This window comes from Bombina bombina, chromosome 6 (genome assembly GCF_027579735.1).
Source record: "Bombina bombina isolate aBomBom1 chromosome 6, aBomBom1.pri, whole genome shotgun sequence".
Lineage (NCBI taxonomy): Eukaryota > Metazoa > Chordata > Amphibia > Anura > Bombinatoridae > Bombina > Bombina bombina.
Window position 1 is genome coordinate 1,072,415,389 of NC_069504.1, and position 16,465 is coordinate 1,072,431,853.

Below are 16,465 nucleotides of genomic sequence, written 5' to 3' on the forward strand. Positions count from 1 at the left end.
ATACACTTATTTTAACTAACAGAAAAGAAATTTATGCTAAACTACAACCAAAAGCAAGTTAAATTGTAGTGAAAACATTTCAGTTTTATTTAGAATTGATGGAAACTGAGACTTTGGGGCCTATTTATTAATGTGCGAGCGGACATGATACGATGTAGCGTATCATGTCCGCTGCAGATCGATAAATGCCAACAGCATACGCTGTCTGCATTTATCATTGCACCAGTAGTTCTGATGCAATACTGCCCCCTGCAGATTCGCGGCCAATTGGCCACTAGCAGGGGGTGTCAACCAACCCAATCGTATTCAATCAGGTTGATTTCTGTCCGCGGCCTCAGAGCAGGTGGACAAGTTATGGAGGAGCGGTCTTTTGGAAACAAGAGGCATCAAGCATTGTACTGCACACTAGTGCTCTTCACCACATGAGTAGGATATCTATATACCTGCAACCCTACACCCTGTTTTATTTTTACCTGCACTATGTGGCGCCCTCTGTTTCTTGTGTTCTAGATGTTTCAATTTTGTGTCAGGGCACGACACATCAGAGGAGCTGCCTGGGAAGTGTTTTTGGACACCGTCACTCATCTCAACTCGGCTTGTGGATAAGTTCTACCTACTCCCTTCTGGTTACAACATATATTTAATTTTTAAGTTATTTTTAAGTAATTTTTATCACACATCTTTTTGCATATTTTATTATTTTTGACTGATATTGATATGGACTTATTTTATTTCAATTATTAATTATATCTTCTATTCTGGACATTTATCAAATTATTTGGACATATTTTGGACTTTGATTATCATTTTTTATTTTATTTATTATTATTATTTTCATTTTGGGCATTTAGTCTATTCTCTGTTTTTTATTTTCATTTTTTGGTATCATCTAAGATATTATTATTGATTTGAAAGGATATTGCATCATATAAACTACTATACATACTACTAGTGTATATTTATCTATCTAAACCATATATTATTATATACCTAGATATCTTTCAAGGATATTCTACTGTATATATTATTGTATTTATCTTAATTATCCTAATTTTCACTGTTCACTTATTGGCGCCTCTTATTGATACCTGCCTTCTCTTGGTTGCTGCCTGTGTATCTTACCATATAAACAAAGTATGATCCTAATATGTTAAAGTTACACAGAAACTGTGAAAGCATAATCACAATATGTAAAACAACAATCTTAAATACACTGCTGAATACAAAATAAAATACAAAATGCAAAGTTTAAATGTAATAACATTTAATCTAGAGTGTAAAGTAATATAAAATACAAAGCACAAAGTATAAATGCAGCAGAACTCTCATGTCATGCAGTATTATATGGCACTGGGCTTGTCTCTCCTTCACATACAGAAATGCAGGGAATGCCCTTGGAGAAATATAGCAAAATCTGCCTTTTTAAAAATTTAATTAGGGATCTCGCTGTGCTGGAAAATCATTTTAGATTATATCTCACCTGAGCGGAGAGGTTTCGATTATCAGGCCCTCAGTCATCTAGACACACCTTATAAACATCCAGTCATGTCCAAGTCCAACCAGTTCAGCCCACAGAACACCCTGCGACCCACCTGCACTGCCCATTGTACACTTGTTACTTCACCCACATACTTTCCTGACTCAGTCAGAAACACCAGCATATAGAACATATCTTAAAGTGAAGGTAATCTTTAATGACTTTCATTCATCAAAGTTTAGAAAGCAACTTAGCTTTCTTTTCTTCACAGCTGGGACAGCTTCCCCCGCACGGAGATCCTCTCTTCACTCGTCAGTAATGACTAAAACGGCTTCCTCCAATCACAGCTTTCCCCCCAGGGGAATCATTGCCTGAGGCCATGCCATGATTGGAGGAAGCCGGATTAGTCATTGCTGATGTGTGAAGAGAGGATTTCCATGAGGGGGAAGCTGCTCTGGCTATGAAGAGAAGAAAGGTATGTTTTTAAACAAAACGTCTGCTTTCTAAACTTTGATTAATGAAAGTGCCCCTTTTTTTAATAGTATTTTTAAAAAACGGGCTTTTATTCATCAAAGTTTACCTTCACTTTTAACAGACACTGAACTCATGTCATCCATATTAAAGAGCAGCATCTAAATATGTTGATTTACTTAATTATTGCATTACTTATTACAAAGTAAATGCATTTTTTTATTTTTTTTTAAACAATTTTTTATTGAGGTTATTATGTGATACAACATTGAGGAGAATACAGAGTTTGTCAGACATATAAGAAAAAAATATATACATTGACTTCTCAGATAAGAATATTAATGCTCACAGACAGAAGCATGTTTTGCTAATAACAATATAACTGATCAGAGAATAGGAAACCTAAAGAAATCTAGGCTGAGTAACAACTAACAAGTACAGAAGTGCACATATATAGTTTACTAGTTCCATAGGTCTCAATTACACAAACAGTGATAAAGCAAAACTAACTACCTGTGTATGAAAAGTGTAAAACCAGACATTCTTTATAACAATAGATATCTGAAATAGAAGTACAAATAACGAAAAGACTGGACAAACATAAATGGAACCTCGTTTTTCTCTTAGTATATAAATGCAAAGTAACTGCTACTTTGGTCACTCTTGGGCCAAATATATTGTGAATGCTATGTCAAATGGTAGTTACTTAGAACTATTGTGTAAGATATTGGGGGAGGTGGTACAGTGGACAAAAGCCACTTGTGTAATAGGACAGGAAGGGGGAGCTCGTCTTATTAATTCCAAAATAGAAATCTTCCAGAGAAGATGATGACCAATGCTAGGTCAGGTTATATAGACTTCTTAGGCTTTGTGAAAATTAGTTCAGGTGTGCTAATACAAATGAGACTGGCCATAAAGGCACTCAATATATATAGGGCATGTATAAAAGTCAGCTGGTTCTAGGTGGGTGGTCTTGAAAGGTAGTGCTCTAGAGGAGCCGGAGAGAGACTTAGGGGGCATAAGAACTGAACTGGAACGGTACACTCTGGGATAATTATATCAGAACATGTTCTTGAACCAACAATAAATAGCCCTCAAAACAATAGTGATAACGTAAAAAAACAAAATAAGGTAGCCTCTAGAGCTTATGGGGAATACTTTCAGAAAGTGTTAGGAGGTACTAAAGAATGAAAAACATAATGACGGAACTATAGACAAGTAGAATAGATATTTTGTAATTAGCTTATATAAGGGAGTGCTTTACCTTTTAAATAACAATCCGTTATATTGAGACAATCTTCCTATAGGAGGGTAAATTATGGGAATCGAACGAGGAGTAGGCAGCAATCATGGTTGCCAGACAAAGACTGTAAGCATATATGTAAACTATATGTGGGAGCTATGACCCACATGTTAGTAGAGCTTATAGTCTTAAATTAAAGCATCAGTCTGATAAGCAATATAGGAGCCTACATAATTTATAGAGGTCCTGAACCCAAGGAGTTTGTAAGAGACTCACTGAAAAATGGAGTCATAATAACATAATGTGTAGGAATGAGGATAGGTTGATGATAGTTTAATACTAAAACTACTAGGATGAGCTTAACATAAGGATATGATACTGGGAGACAGTATTGGGATCATAAAATATATGGCTTAGAACCCTTAGTAGTGATAAAATATGAATACAACGCACACTTGCATGGGTAAATATGAGTGGGGAACATATAAATATTTTTGTTTCAAATAAATAGTAAATATAAGAGAATGTAAATATTGATGCACAAACCCATATGCACTCAATTATACTAAGGGGAAGAACAGAAGGAATGGGATACCACCAACTAACAGCAATTAATTATATATGCATACATACATACTCGAGCATAGCTACGCTCTGTATCAGTCACAATAGCCTATACAGTTGAATTATAAAACTCTTAACAAGCTATCTAAATACAAAAGAATATGCAGGAAGCTACAATAGTATTCCTAATAGTTTTGAGAGCTTACATGACACAATGATAAAGATCAATTCAACGTTAGTTAGCGGCAGCACCATAATATTTTAGAGAGTTAAGATGACCTGTGCAGTATAACTGTGTAAGGTTAAGAGTCTGTAGGTGAAACGTTACTGCAGTTAAACCAGATATTAAAGGAACTAGGACTCCTATGGTAGTGGGAGATCTCAGCGGGGGAATTTTCTGTTTTCTTAAGCTTTAAGGGACATGAGTAGTGCTAAACAGTACAGATAAAACATAATAGCCTGAGGTTGTAGTGTAGGTTATTCTGGGATATGAAGAGGGTGCACTGAGGTGGTGAAATAAAGGTATATACATATATTCAATGCAAAGTAAAGTATCACATATGAGGCCACAAGCTCAAACTTAATTAATGTCAAACCTGTAAAATGTATAAAAACTAAATAACCCCATCAACAGAACACTTGAACGAACTGGGGTTTACAGAACTCAGGTAATAGTACAGTCAGCCGATTCCAGATCTAAGACCACAAGTAATAAATGCTTTTTACATTTAAACTATAACTAATACAGCTGTATCTGCTGTGTACTTCCTACTAATTCCAGGCGTTTCCTTTATATGCTCATTGACTTATAGGAGCTTCCTGTTAATGCTCATTGGTTGTTAGATACTTCCTGCTAATACTTAATAAGCATTTGTTGGCAGTATCCCTAACAAAAGGATCATTGGTAGCATGTGCACAACTGATACTTGCATTATAGTTTAAATTTAAACAACTTTAACTTAATTTGCCTTTTTTTACACGGATGAGTACAGTTTTCCTTTAATTCTCTAAAAATAACATTCATAATACAGATCGGGCTTGCTCAGCCTCAGGGCCTAAAATATCATTTCAATTTACTATTTTGGGTTTTGTATCTGTCATAATATTTATTCTTAATTGTAAATGTATCTGTAAGACATAACTTTACAAATAGGAAATAAATGAGATACATAGTAGCTGAAGTTGAGTAATGAGTGAATAATTATGTGTTTGTTTTTTTTAAAGGTCAAATAGTTGTGGCTTCAGTATAAGTCTCCATCCATCTTCCTAAGATTTAAGTGGTCTCCCTACTAATGACCAAGGTTCCAAATATATCTGAGCTCATGGTAAAGCTCAACACCGCCATAATTACTTGTCATGACATGTTCCCATGTACTGGGCAAATACACAGAGTAGACTGCAGTGGTATAGACATACAATGCCACTCACACAAGCTATAATACAATATAAAATAAAGGAAAAATAAAGGGACATTGCACTATAACATTGGATTCCCCTTAATGTGTTTCCAATGATGTGTTAAACCAGCAGCAGATTATATAAAGTATGGCAAATTTTTGCTTCCATCAGTCCATCAAAATGGGCTGAGCTTGCAGGTAAATCAGATCTAATTATCTTATCACTTTCTATACACATAAATGTTTACTTATTTATGTCTGTAAACCACAGCCCAATACTGAGGGCCCGATGATCTAAAGCTGTCTGCTCTGGGGAGATGGTCTAAGAGGTCTTGTCAGTAAGACAAGGTCCCACAAATAATTTCATGAAGCGACATTTTAGCTTGAGAGCTTTTTATCTAGCTATATAGGGTTCTCTATCTCTATCAAAAAAAAGCTTCCAAAGAGCTTTTGATAATCAGGCCCTTATATGTATATAATCTTTTTAGATGGAGTAAGCAAGCTGAGAGCGAGATTTTTTTTAGTTTGCACAATCTTACCTGACCACTTTTGTACCATTGCGAACCACCTGCATATCGATCATGCAACCACCGTTTACGTAGGATGCCAGATTCAGCTCAGAGAATTCTGCCTGGAATCAAACAGTAGATAGTTCAGAGTCACTGGATAGAATCATTATACTAGCACATTATAGCAAATCAATACAAGTATATTTTCTACTATATTTACACCTAATGGTTAAAAATATATTAAAGGTTCAATAGCAGACTATTACAATACAGGGTAAATCAAATATGTTTTCTCATCACAAGTTATCCCACATCCAGTTTTTTCCTCTCAGGTCTTTTAACTTCAATATCCTCCTCTAATGCTCTATACACCATTGCTCATTAACTCTCTTGTCTCTTCCTATAGAATTCCATGTGTTCCTCTTCATCTTTACTCATATTCCAATTTCTAAGCACCTACTGCCCCTTGCTACTATTCAGTGACTATATATCTTGTCTATGAAAAAATAAAGTGACCACAAACAGTGAAATAGTCACTATGAAATAGAATAAAAAAGTTTAAATAATGTGCACAGTGATTTGTATTCACATTATTTAGACTATGAGGCATATTTATCAAGCTCCGTATGGACCGTCTCCATAACCTGTCTGCCTGCTCTGAGGCGAATACGACCGTGAATCTGCAGGGGGCGGTATTGCATCAGCAGTTCACCAGAACTGCTGGTGCAATGATGAATGCCGAGAGCGTATGTTGTCTGCATTTATTGATGTGCAGTGGACATGATCCGCAATATCAGATCATGTCCGCTCGCACTATAATAAATAGACCCCTATTTATCTTGTCTACACTAATATTTCCAACTTGCCCCACCAGTCTGCCAGACCATACCCAAGGACCACCAAGATCTCCCCCAATAACTCTTGGTTGCATATCAAGTAATAAAGCGTACATTTGTACCATACCTCTACACCCTCATGTTACCATGTTAAAAACTCAGGATACGGTTAATTAATTGCTCTCTACTAATTACTGTAATCATGTGGCCACCACAGGGTAAAAAGCAAGTAAATCTTTTTTTAATTAAAGAGACATAAAACCCAATTTAGTTTTTCATGATTCAAAAAGAAAATACAATTTTAAACAGGTTTCCAATTTACTTCTTTTATCTAATTTGTTACGTTCTCTTGGTATCCTTTGTTTAAAAGCATGCCTAGGAAGGCATAGGAGCTGCTGATTGCTGGCTGCACATATATGTCTCATGCATGTGCATTGCTGTTTCTTCAACAAAGTATACCAAGAAAATGGAGCAAAATAATAATAGGGAGTAAATTGGGAAGTTGTTTAAAATTCTATTCTTTATCTGAATAATGAAAGAAAAATTGTGTGTTTTCAGGGCTGGATTGGGCCGCCAGGATACCGGGAAAAATCCTGGTGGGCCGGCAGCTGCACAGAGAGAGCACTGTGCACAGCACTCAGCACAGTGTGTGTGAGCAGCCAGCTGGTGAAGGAGCGGAGCGGCCGACAAAGCAACACAGGAAATAGTTTTAAAGTCAAAAACAGAGTAGATGCCATGGTTGTCATGTTAGAAACGGGACAAGTGATAGCTATGGAATAGCCACTACTATAAATGAAAATCTGTAGCAATCAAATGGACCTTGATGAAGCGTATACATAGTAGGATAATTTGGCTGGTATCAGAAACGGGTGACAGGCTTCCTAGTTCTGCTACAGGTCAGTTTTAGTCAGTGTTGGGCATCTCATTATTCTTCACAATCACAATTATGATAAGTAATACGTTTTTCCACATTTATATCTAGTGGTGGTGCTAAGACACAAGCAGTGGCTGGCAAGTTGTCAAATAGCACTGGATGTGAGGGAGGGTGTCCTTACATTGCCGGGGAGATTGGGCCAGAGGGGGGGGGCGGGGATGACCCGAAGGGGGGGCTACACCGGAGGGACGGGGCTAAGCTGAAAGGGGCGGGGGAGACTCAGAGGGGGCTCGGCTGGTCTATAAAAGTTTCCAGGGCCAGTCTGATTTCCCTGTCCGGCCCTGTGTGTTTTATGTCCCTTTAATATTACTACAAGACTGTCCTATTTGATTTTCTCCTTCCCTATCATTATGGATCATTAAGGCTTTTTTGGAAAATAAATAGACAAAGATTTTAAATTGATTAAGGGCCAGATTACAAGTGGAACACTAATTTATTTATTTATTTATAATATCCAGCCATTACAAGCTTGGAGTAGAAATTAGATCAGATATCTGGTTAATTTTCTAAAAGTGCCCCAAATGCCACCAACATACAGGGGTCTATTTATGAAGCAGCGGATGCTGCTTCCGACCCTCTCCGCTTCAGTTCCGACTAAAGCGGAAGTTAAGAAGCAGCGGTCCTAAGACCTCTGCGCCTTAACTCGTCCGCCACCGATCGGGTTGATTGACACCCCCTGCTAGCGGCCGATTGGCCGCAAATCTGCAGGGGACGGTATTGCACCAGCAGTTCACAAGAACTGCTCAGTTCACAAGAACTGCTGGTGCAATGATAAATGCCGACAGCGTATGCTGTCGTCATTTATCGATGTGCAGCGGACATGATACGCTATAGCGGATCATGTCTGTCGGCACCTACATAAATAGACCCCAAAGGGTCTTTTAGTTTTTAATGAACATAAAAGTAAACTCAATAAACATCTATAAATTACCCTTAATGTATAAACATCTTGAAGAGCTTCCCATGATAAAAAATATTTTGGAAATTAACAACAGAATTAGGTAACTAGAGAAACAATGGAAGCATAAGCTATAATTAGACTGATAAAATGGTTGCTATAGGGTTATATATAGAGCGTTTTTTAGATATTCATCACATCAATTGTTAAAAGTAATACATTAAAGGGACATAATACTCATATGCTAAATCACTTGAAACTGATGCAGTATAACTATAAAAAGCTGACAGGAAAATATCACCTGAGAATCTCTATGTAAAAAAGGAAGATATGTTACCTCACAATTTCCTCAGCTCAGCAGAGTAAGTTCTGTGTAAAAAGTTATACTTCACCTGCTCCCAGCTGCAGGTAAAAAAAATAAAAAAAATTAAGAAATGAACAGCAGCCAATCAGCATCAGCAGTGCTGAGGTCATGAACTCTTACTGTGATCTCATGAGATTTGACTTAACTCTCATGAGATTTCATAGTAAGCTTCCTTTACCTGATTGGTGAAATAATATGAGAGTTCACGAGGCTCATCCTTTCAGCTGTCCTAGGACAGACACACTAAAATGCTGCTTAGAAATCCTTTACATTGGGAGGTGGCTACTGAGGAACGTTTGAGGTAAAATATCTTTCTTTTTTACATAGAGATGTTCAGGAGATATTTTCTAGTCAGCTTTTTACAGCTATGCTGCATCACTTTCAAGTGTTTAAACATTTGGGTATTATGGCCCTTTAAATCAAATAATATTCTTACATACAGTGATGCCATCACATGGGTTATAATGTATCTGACCCATAAAAACAGTGTGACTCTTGGTAAGTCCTACAGGTAGAAGCTTGTAACCAAATAAATAACATTTTACTTTATAATATAAACTGAATTAGGTGTGATTGTGGGATTCCAACCGTGGAAAATTTCGACTCACTTAGGGCCTTATGATAAAAAATTTGCCAGAATGGAGAGAAATCGTTTATCATTTTTGGGGTTATGTACAGTGAGATAAACAGCTCTCAAAGTAAAATTTGCCCTTCTAATTGTTTTTGAGGGACCTCAGAGTACTGATGATACCTCTTAGATAATCTCGCCATAGCAGAGAGCTTTAGGCCACTGTGCCCTTAGTATCAAACACTCAATGCTGCTGAGATCAAGTCAACCAGAACCAAAAAAATATTTTTTTTTATTTGCAGAGAAAATGTCATCTGTAAATCATTCTGAAATGCAGATCGGAAATATTATTTTGCTACTATATATTTATGATCCTATATATGTATGATCCTATATATGTATGATAATAGAATACCACAAGGCTCTGTCATGGGTCCCTTGCTTTTCTCTCTCTATACATCCTCCCTTGGAAAACTTAAAACCTCCTTTGGATTCCAGTACCACTTACAGTATCTCACAAAAGTTAATACACCCCTCACATTTTTTAAAATATTTTATTATATCTTTTCTTTTCATGTGACAACACTGAATAAATGACACTTTCTGAGTGTACAGCCTGTATAACAGTTTAAATTTGCTGTCCCCTCAAAATAACTCAACACACAGCTATTAATATCTAAACCGTTGCCAACAAAAGTGAGTACACCCCTAAGTGGAAATCTCCAAATTGGGCCCAATTAGCCATTTTCCCTCCCTTGTGTCATGTGACTCATTAGTGTTACAAGGTCTTAGGTGTGAATGGAGAGCAGCTGTGTTAAATTTGGTGTTATCGCTCTCACACTCTTTCATACTGGTCACTGGAAGTTCAACATGGCACCTCATGGCAAAGAACTCTCTGAGGATCTGAAAAAAAATTGTTGCTCTACATAAAGATGGCCTAGGCTATAAGAAGATTGCCAAGGCCCTGAAACTGAGCTGCAACACGGTGGGCAAAACCATACAGTGGTTTCACAGGACAGGTTCCACTCAGAACAGGCCACTGCCATGGTTGACCAAAGAGGTTGAGTGCACATGCTCAGCGTCATATCCAGAGGTTGTTTTTGGGGAATAGACATATGAGTGCTGCCCGCATTGCTGCAGCGGTTGAAGGGGTGGGGGGTCAACCTGTCAGTGCTCAGACCATACGCCACACACTGCATCAAATTGGTCTGCATGGCTGTCATCCCAGAAGGAAGCCTCTTCTAAAGATGATGCACAAGAAAGCCCGCAAACAGTTTGCTGAAGACAAGCAGACTAAGGACATGGATTACTGGAACCATGTCCTGTGGTCTGATGAGACCAAGATAAACTTATTTGGTTCAGATGGTGTCAAGCGTGTGTGGCAAAAACCAGGTGAGGAATACAAAGACAAGTGTGTCTTGCCTACAGTCAACCATGGTGGTGGGAGTGTCATGGTCTGGACCTGCATGAGTGCTGCTGGCACTGGGGAGCTACAGGGAACCATAAATGCTATGAATGCTGATGAGGCAAACCATAGGCTTAAATGTACGTCTGGGGTTTTGCTGCTTCTCTTGTTCAGAGAGGGATTGCCTGGTATTTCGGGGCAGGACTGTACTGTGAAGTCAGGATCAGACTGATATGCTTCAGGAAAGTTCTTCTCTGTGAAAGGCACATGTTGAGCAAAAAGAGGATGCTTCTTGGATGGTAACTAGCCATAGAACAAGCTATTATGCTATTCTTCGTTCCCAAGTTGAGCGCTTCTCTCTTTTTATTTATGCAAATTATGACACTTAGGGAAGTCTCCCTAAGTGTGATGCGGGAATCCAGACGTGGACCCGTTGCTCAGTGTGCCTAGAGGGATATGGCTGCACCTCACTGACGAGGCCCACAAAAGGCCGAAACGTACGTCTGGGGTTTTCCTGTTTCTCTCATTCAGAGTGGGATTGCCTGGTATTTTGGGGCTGGACTGTACTGTGAAGTCAGGATCAGACTGATATGCTTCAGGAAAGTTCTTCCCTGTTAAAGGCACATGTTGAGCAAAAAGAGGCTGCTTCTTGGGTGGTAACTAGCCATAGAACAAGCTATTATGCTATTGTTCGTTCCCAGGTTGAGCGCTTCTCTCTTTTTATTTATGCAAATTATGACACTTAGGGAAGTCTCCCTAAGTGTGATGCGGAAATCCAGACGTGGACCCGTTGCTCAGTGTGCATAGAGGGATATGGCTGCACCTCACTGATGAGGCCCACAATAGGCCAAAATGTACGTCTGGGGTTTTGCTGTTTCTCTCGTTCAGAGAGGGATTGCCTGGTATTTTGGGGCTGGACTGTACTGTCAAGTCTGGATCAGACTGATATGCTTCAGGAAAGTTCTTCTCTGTGAAAGGCACATGTTGAGCAAAAAGAGGCTGCTTCTTGGGTGGTAACTAGCCACAGAACAAGCTATTATGCTATTGTTCGTTCCCAAGTTGAGCGCTTCTCTCTTTTTATTTATTAATGTCTGTGTGTTGGGTTATTTTGAAGGGACAGCAAATTTACACTGTTATACAGGCTGTACACTCACAACTTTACATTGTAGCAAAGTGTTATTTATTCAGTGTTGTCACATGAAAAGATATAATAAAATATTCACAAAAATGTGAGGGGGTGTTCTCACTTTTGTGGGATACTGTATATGCTGATGATACCCAAATCTATCTTTCCTTTCCTGATATCTCATCCTCTTTACTCAACCAGATTTCCAACTGCCTCTCTGCAATTTCCTCTTGGATGTCTTCACACTACCTCCAACTCAATCTGTCTAAAACTGAGCTACTTCTTATTCCCCCCTCTTTGAGACATCCAACGCCTGACATTTCTCAGATGGTTGGAGATTCTATTCTCAACACCTCATCCCCAGGTTTGTTGTCTTGGGATCACACTTGACTCAGAACTCACATTCAACCCACATATACAAGCGCTTACCAAATCCTGCCGTTCACACCTACGCAACATTTCCAGAATTTGTCCCTTCCTTACTCAAAAAACTACAAAAATACTAGTTCATTCCCTCATTTTGTCACGCATTGATTGTTGCAATCTACTTCTAAATGGCCTTACAAAACACCGCCTCTCCTCCCTCCAATCTATTATGAATGCTTCTGTTAGACTCATCCACCCTAAGTCGCCGATCTACATCAGCTGCTCCGCTCTGCCAGTCTCTACACTGGCTCCCCATACACTCTAGAATACAATTTGAAGTATTAACCTTAACTTACAAAGCACTCAACAGTCTAACTCCCAACTATATTTCCTCTCTCATCGTGAAATATTACTTATTCCGTCCTCTTCGATCAACTTCTGACTTACTGTACGTCTCTCCACTCCTGTTATTTCTATGTCTCACTCCTGTCTCCAAGACTTCTCACTTGCTGCTCCTGTCCTCTGGAACTCTCTACCCCGCTCCATAAGACTGCCTCCTACCTTGTATAGCTTCAGACGCTCCTTGAAAACTCACCTATTCAGAGAAGCTTACCATCTCTCCTCCATCTCTCATCCTAACCAAACTAATACATGAACTGCCTGACTCACTGCTGCAACTACAACCGATGTAACAAGCTACCCCCAACCTTATGTCTCTGCACCCTTAACCTATAGACTGTGAGCTCTCCGGAGCAGGGCCCTCTTCCTCCTTTACTAGATTTGTTTAGTTGTTATGTTTTGTATTTTATCACAAATCCTTGTCATTGTATACCCCTATCATTGTACCCAGCGCTACTGAATTTGGCGGTGCAATACAAATAAATAAATAATAATAATAATAATCAAGCAGTTAAGACAGAATTAATTAATCCATACTTGGGATAAGCATGCAGTTCTGCTGAAATAATGATAAATAATGAGGAAAAAAATAAGTAAAACTTAATAACATTGCTTTTTCCTATACTTTTCTTAAGAGTGATGATTCAGTCCTTATATTGATAAAACGGTTTGTCATTTTTGTGCTATTAAATGGATCGATAAAGATTTTGTAAATTCTATTTGCTGTGTATCACAAAAATGACAAACTGTTTTATCAATATATAAGGACTGAATGAATACTTTTAATAAAAGTATAGGAAAATGTAATTTTGTTAAGCTTTACTTATTTTTTTCCAAATCATTATTATGTCTCCTGGTTATTCTCATGGATACACCTACTACAGTGTGATTATCCTATTACTATATTACTATTGGGAATTTAATTACTAAATCAAGACTTACACCAACATAGGAGATTAATTTCTTTCTGAAAAGAAATCTCATGTCCATATAACTACTTTTAAGTGGCATTTGGATTCTATAATCGCCACCTGTTATCATCCCAGGTAATAAGAGGAGTGGGTATGAAGTAATCTCCTGCCCTAGTAACTGATCTTCACCCATAACAAAGAGTAAGATGTCTGCAAACGTAATAAGGGATAACTTGCATGTTGTGTGCTACAGAGAGTAAGTGTAAGAGTTTATGGCTCCTATCTCTTGAACTGAATACATAAGGCACTTTGTACTAAAGACATAGAGCAATAATTCATTTGGAAACCTCTGATCAGGGAAACTTCACTGAGTATTGAGCTACCGTACCTACTGGCCTGCATTTACCTGAATGCTCACTCTGAGCTCATTCTGAGCTTATATGTAATAATAATTCAGTAGAAAAATCCTATCTCATGACTCTAGTCATCGCATCAAGCATAGTTCTTACTTTTCCATGTAAATTAAATTTTTCAGTCAGAGCGTCCACTAAAAAAAAAAGTTCTAGCTTACATCCGTTATCAAATCTACATTTGTTGTTTTTTTTCCAGTTGGAACTTGGCTAATGTCCATTAGTGAATACTGAGAACGGCTATATTGTGCACTATATTGATAACATTGCTACTAACACTGTTGCCATATGTGCACTTTAGAGCATTTTCTTAATGAACAAATGCTTACCTATAACTGTGTTTAACCCTTGCCAAGGCCATTTAAACTTCACTCCGGTGCAGCAATGATCTGAAGCTGAACACAGATGTTTAATTACAGATGATGTTAAACTGATAGTTATAGGCAACTGCCTGTGTGAAACACTTAGCATATGAAGCATGACACAAGCACTAGTATATTGTAATGAGTAATGAAATTACTTATTTGAAAACTGCACATAATACAAAATATTGGTGCAAATGGGGAGTCGTACATTTTGTTTTTAAATCATTTTTTTCAAGAGATTTGTTTTTCTGGGTTAACTTTATTAAGGATCCTAAGAATAACTTAGTTTTTTTTTATTTTAAAGTCCCGATGTTCCCTATAAATCTATGTTTTTCCCTTTACAGTCAGAACTTTTATGAGCAGATGTTGATATGATTGGTCTGGTTAACAACTGGATGGTGGATATTAAAATAAAAAATAAATTAAAAAAAGTGCTGTTATATTAAAATGAATATTTTCTCACTCTGATCACATTTGCAAAAGACCTGTTACAGCTGTGCAGTATCCACAGGAAAGACACATCATAAACTTACCAGGAGGATCTGTTTCCTGTTCTTTGCTATATTTAACTTTGTGCTTATTAACTTTTCCTGTTCCTTTGCACACTAAACGTTTGTTCTTTTTTCTGGTATTCATCATCAATTTGCACCTAAAGGCTATTCTTGTCAGGCTTGGTCTATAGTCTCAGTTTTCTAAATTGGAAGCACAAAGCTTTGAATCATAAAAAAAATACAATGTTTAATCTCCACCCCTTCTAACTATCGACCGGTCTCCTTACTTCTCTTTGCTTCAAAATTATTAGAATGACTGGTCTATAATCGGATAACTCAATTTCTCACAACTAACTCCTTACTTGATCCACTACAATCTGGTTTCCGCCCTAAACACTAAACAGAAACCGCTCTTACTAAAGTAACAAATGACCTGTTATCAGATAAAGCAAAAGGCTACTACTCCTTATTAATTCTTCTTGACCTGTCCACTGCCTTTGACACAGTTGACCATCCTCTCCTCCTAAAAATACTACATTCATTTGGCATCTGAGACACAGCCCTCTCCTGGTTTGCCTCATATCTCTCAAAACGCTTGTCTTTAGTTTCCTTTAACAACATATCTTGTGATCCTATGTCTCTCTCAGTTGGAGTACCACAAGGCTCTGTCTTGGGTCCCTTGTTTTTCTCTCTCTATACACCCTCCCTTGGAAAACTTATAGCCTCCTTTGGATTCCAGTACCACTTATATGCTGATGATATCCAAATCTATCTTTTCTCTCTTGATATCTCTCCCTCTTTACTCAACCAGATTTCCAACTGCCTCTCTGCAATTTCCTCTTGGATGTCTTCACACTACCTCTAACTTAATCTGTAAAAAACTGAGCTGCTTCTAATTCCCCCCTCTTCGAGACATCCAACACCTGACGTTTCTCTGATGGTTGTAGACTCTATTCTTAACACCTCACCCTGGTCCGCTGTCTTGGGGTTATACTTGACTCAGAACTCACATTCAACCCACATATACAAGCACTTACCAAATCCTGCCGTTCACACCTATGCAACATTTCCAGAATTCGTCCCTTCCTTACTCAAAAAACTACAAAAATACTTATTCATTCCCTTATTTTGTCACGCATTTATTATTGCAATCTACTTCTAAATGGCCTTACAAAACACAGCCTCTCCTCCCTCCAATCTATTATGAATGCTTCTGCTAGACTCATCCATCTACATCAGCTGCTCCGCTCTGCCAGTCTCTACACTGGCTCCCCATACACTCAAGAATACAATTTACAGTTTTAACCCTAACTTACAAAGCATTCAACAGTGTAACTCCCAACTATATTTCCTCTCTCATCATGAAATATTCCCCATCCCGTCCTCTTCGTTCAACCTCTGACCTACGTCTCTCCACTCCTGTTATCTCTACATCCCACTCCCGTCTCCAAGATTTTGCACGTGCTGCTCCTGTCCTCTGGAACTTTCTAGAACTGTCTCCTACCTTGAATAGCTTCAGATGCTCTTTGAAAATGCACCTCTTCAGAGAGACTTACCATCTCTCCTCCATCTCTCATCCTAACCAAACTAATACATGAACTGCCTAACTCACTGCTGCAACTACAACCGATGTGACAAGCTACCCCCAACCTTATGTCACTGCACCCTAAACCTGTAGACTGTGAGCTCTCCGGAGCAGGGCCCTCTTCCTCCTGTACTAGATTTATTTAG

General features: G+C 38.2%; 1 protein-coding gene across 1 annotated transcript in view; it reads right to left on the bottom strand.

Annotated features, from left to right (window-relative positions):
- Window positions 1–16,465, bottom strand: part of SYN3 (synapsin III) — a 694,683-nt gene that overhangs the window by 521,892 nt on the left and 156,326 nt on the right. The window contains exon 3 of the mRNA XM_053718968.1: window positions 5,692–5,783. Within this exon, the coding sequence (XP_053574943.1) occupies window positions 5,692–5,783 (92 nt within the window). The remainder of the gene's footprint in view (window positions 1–5,691; window positions 5,784–16,465) is intronic.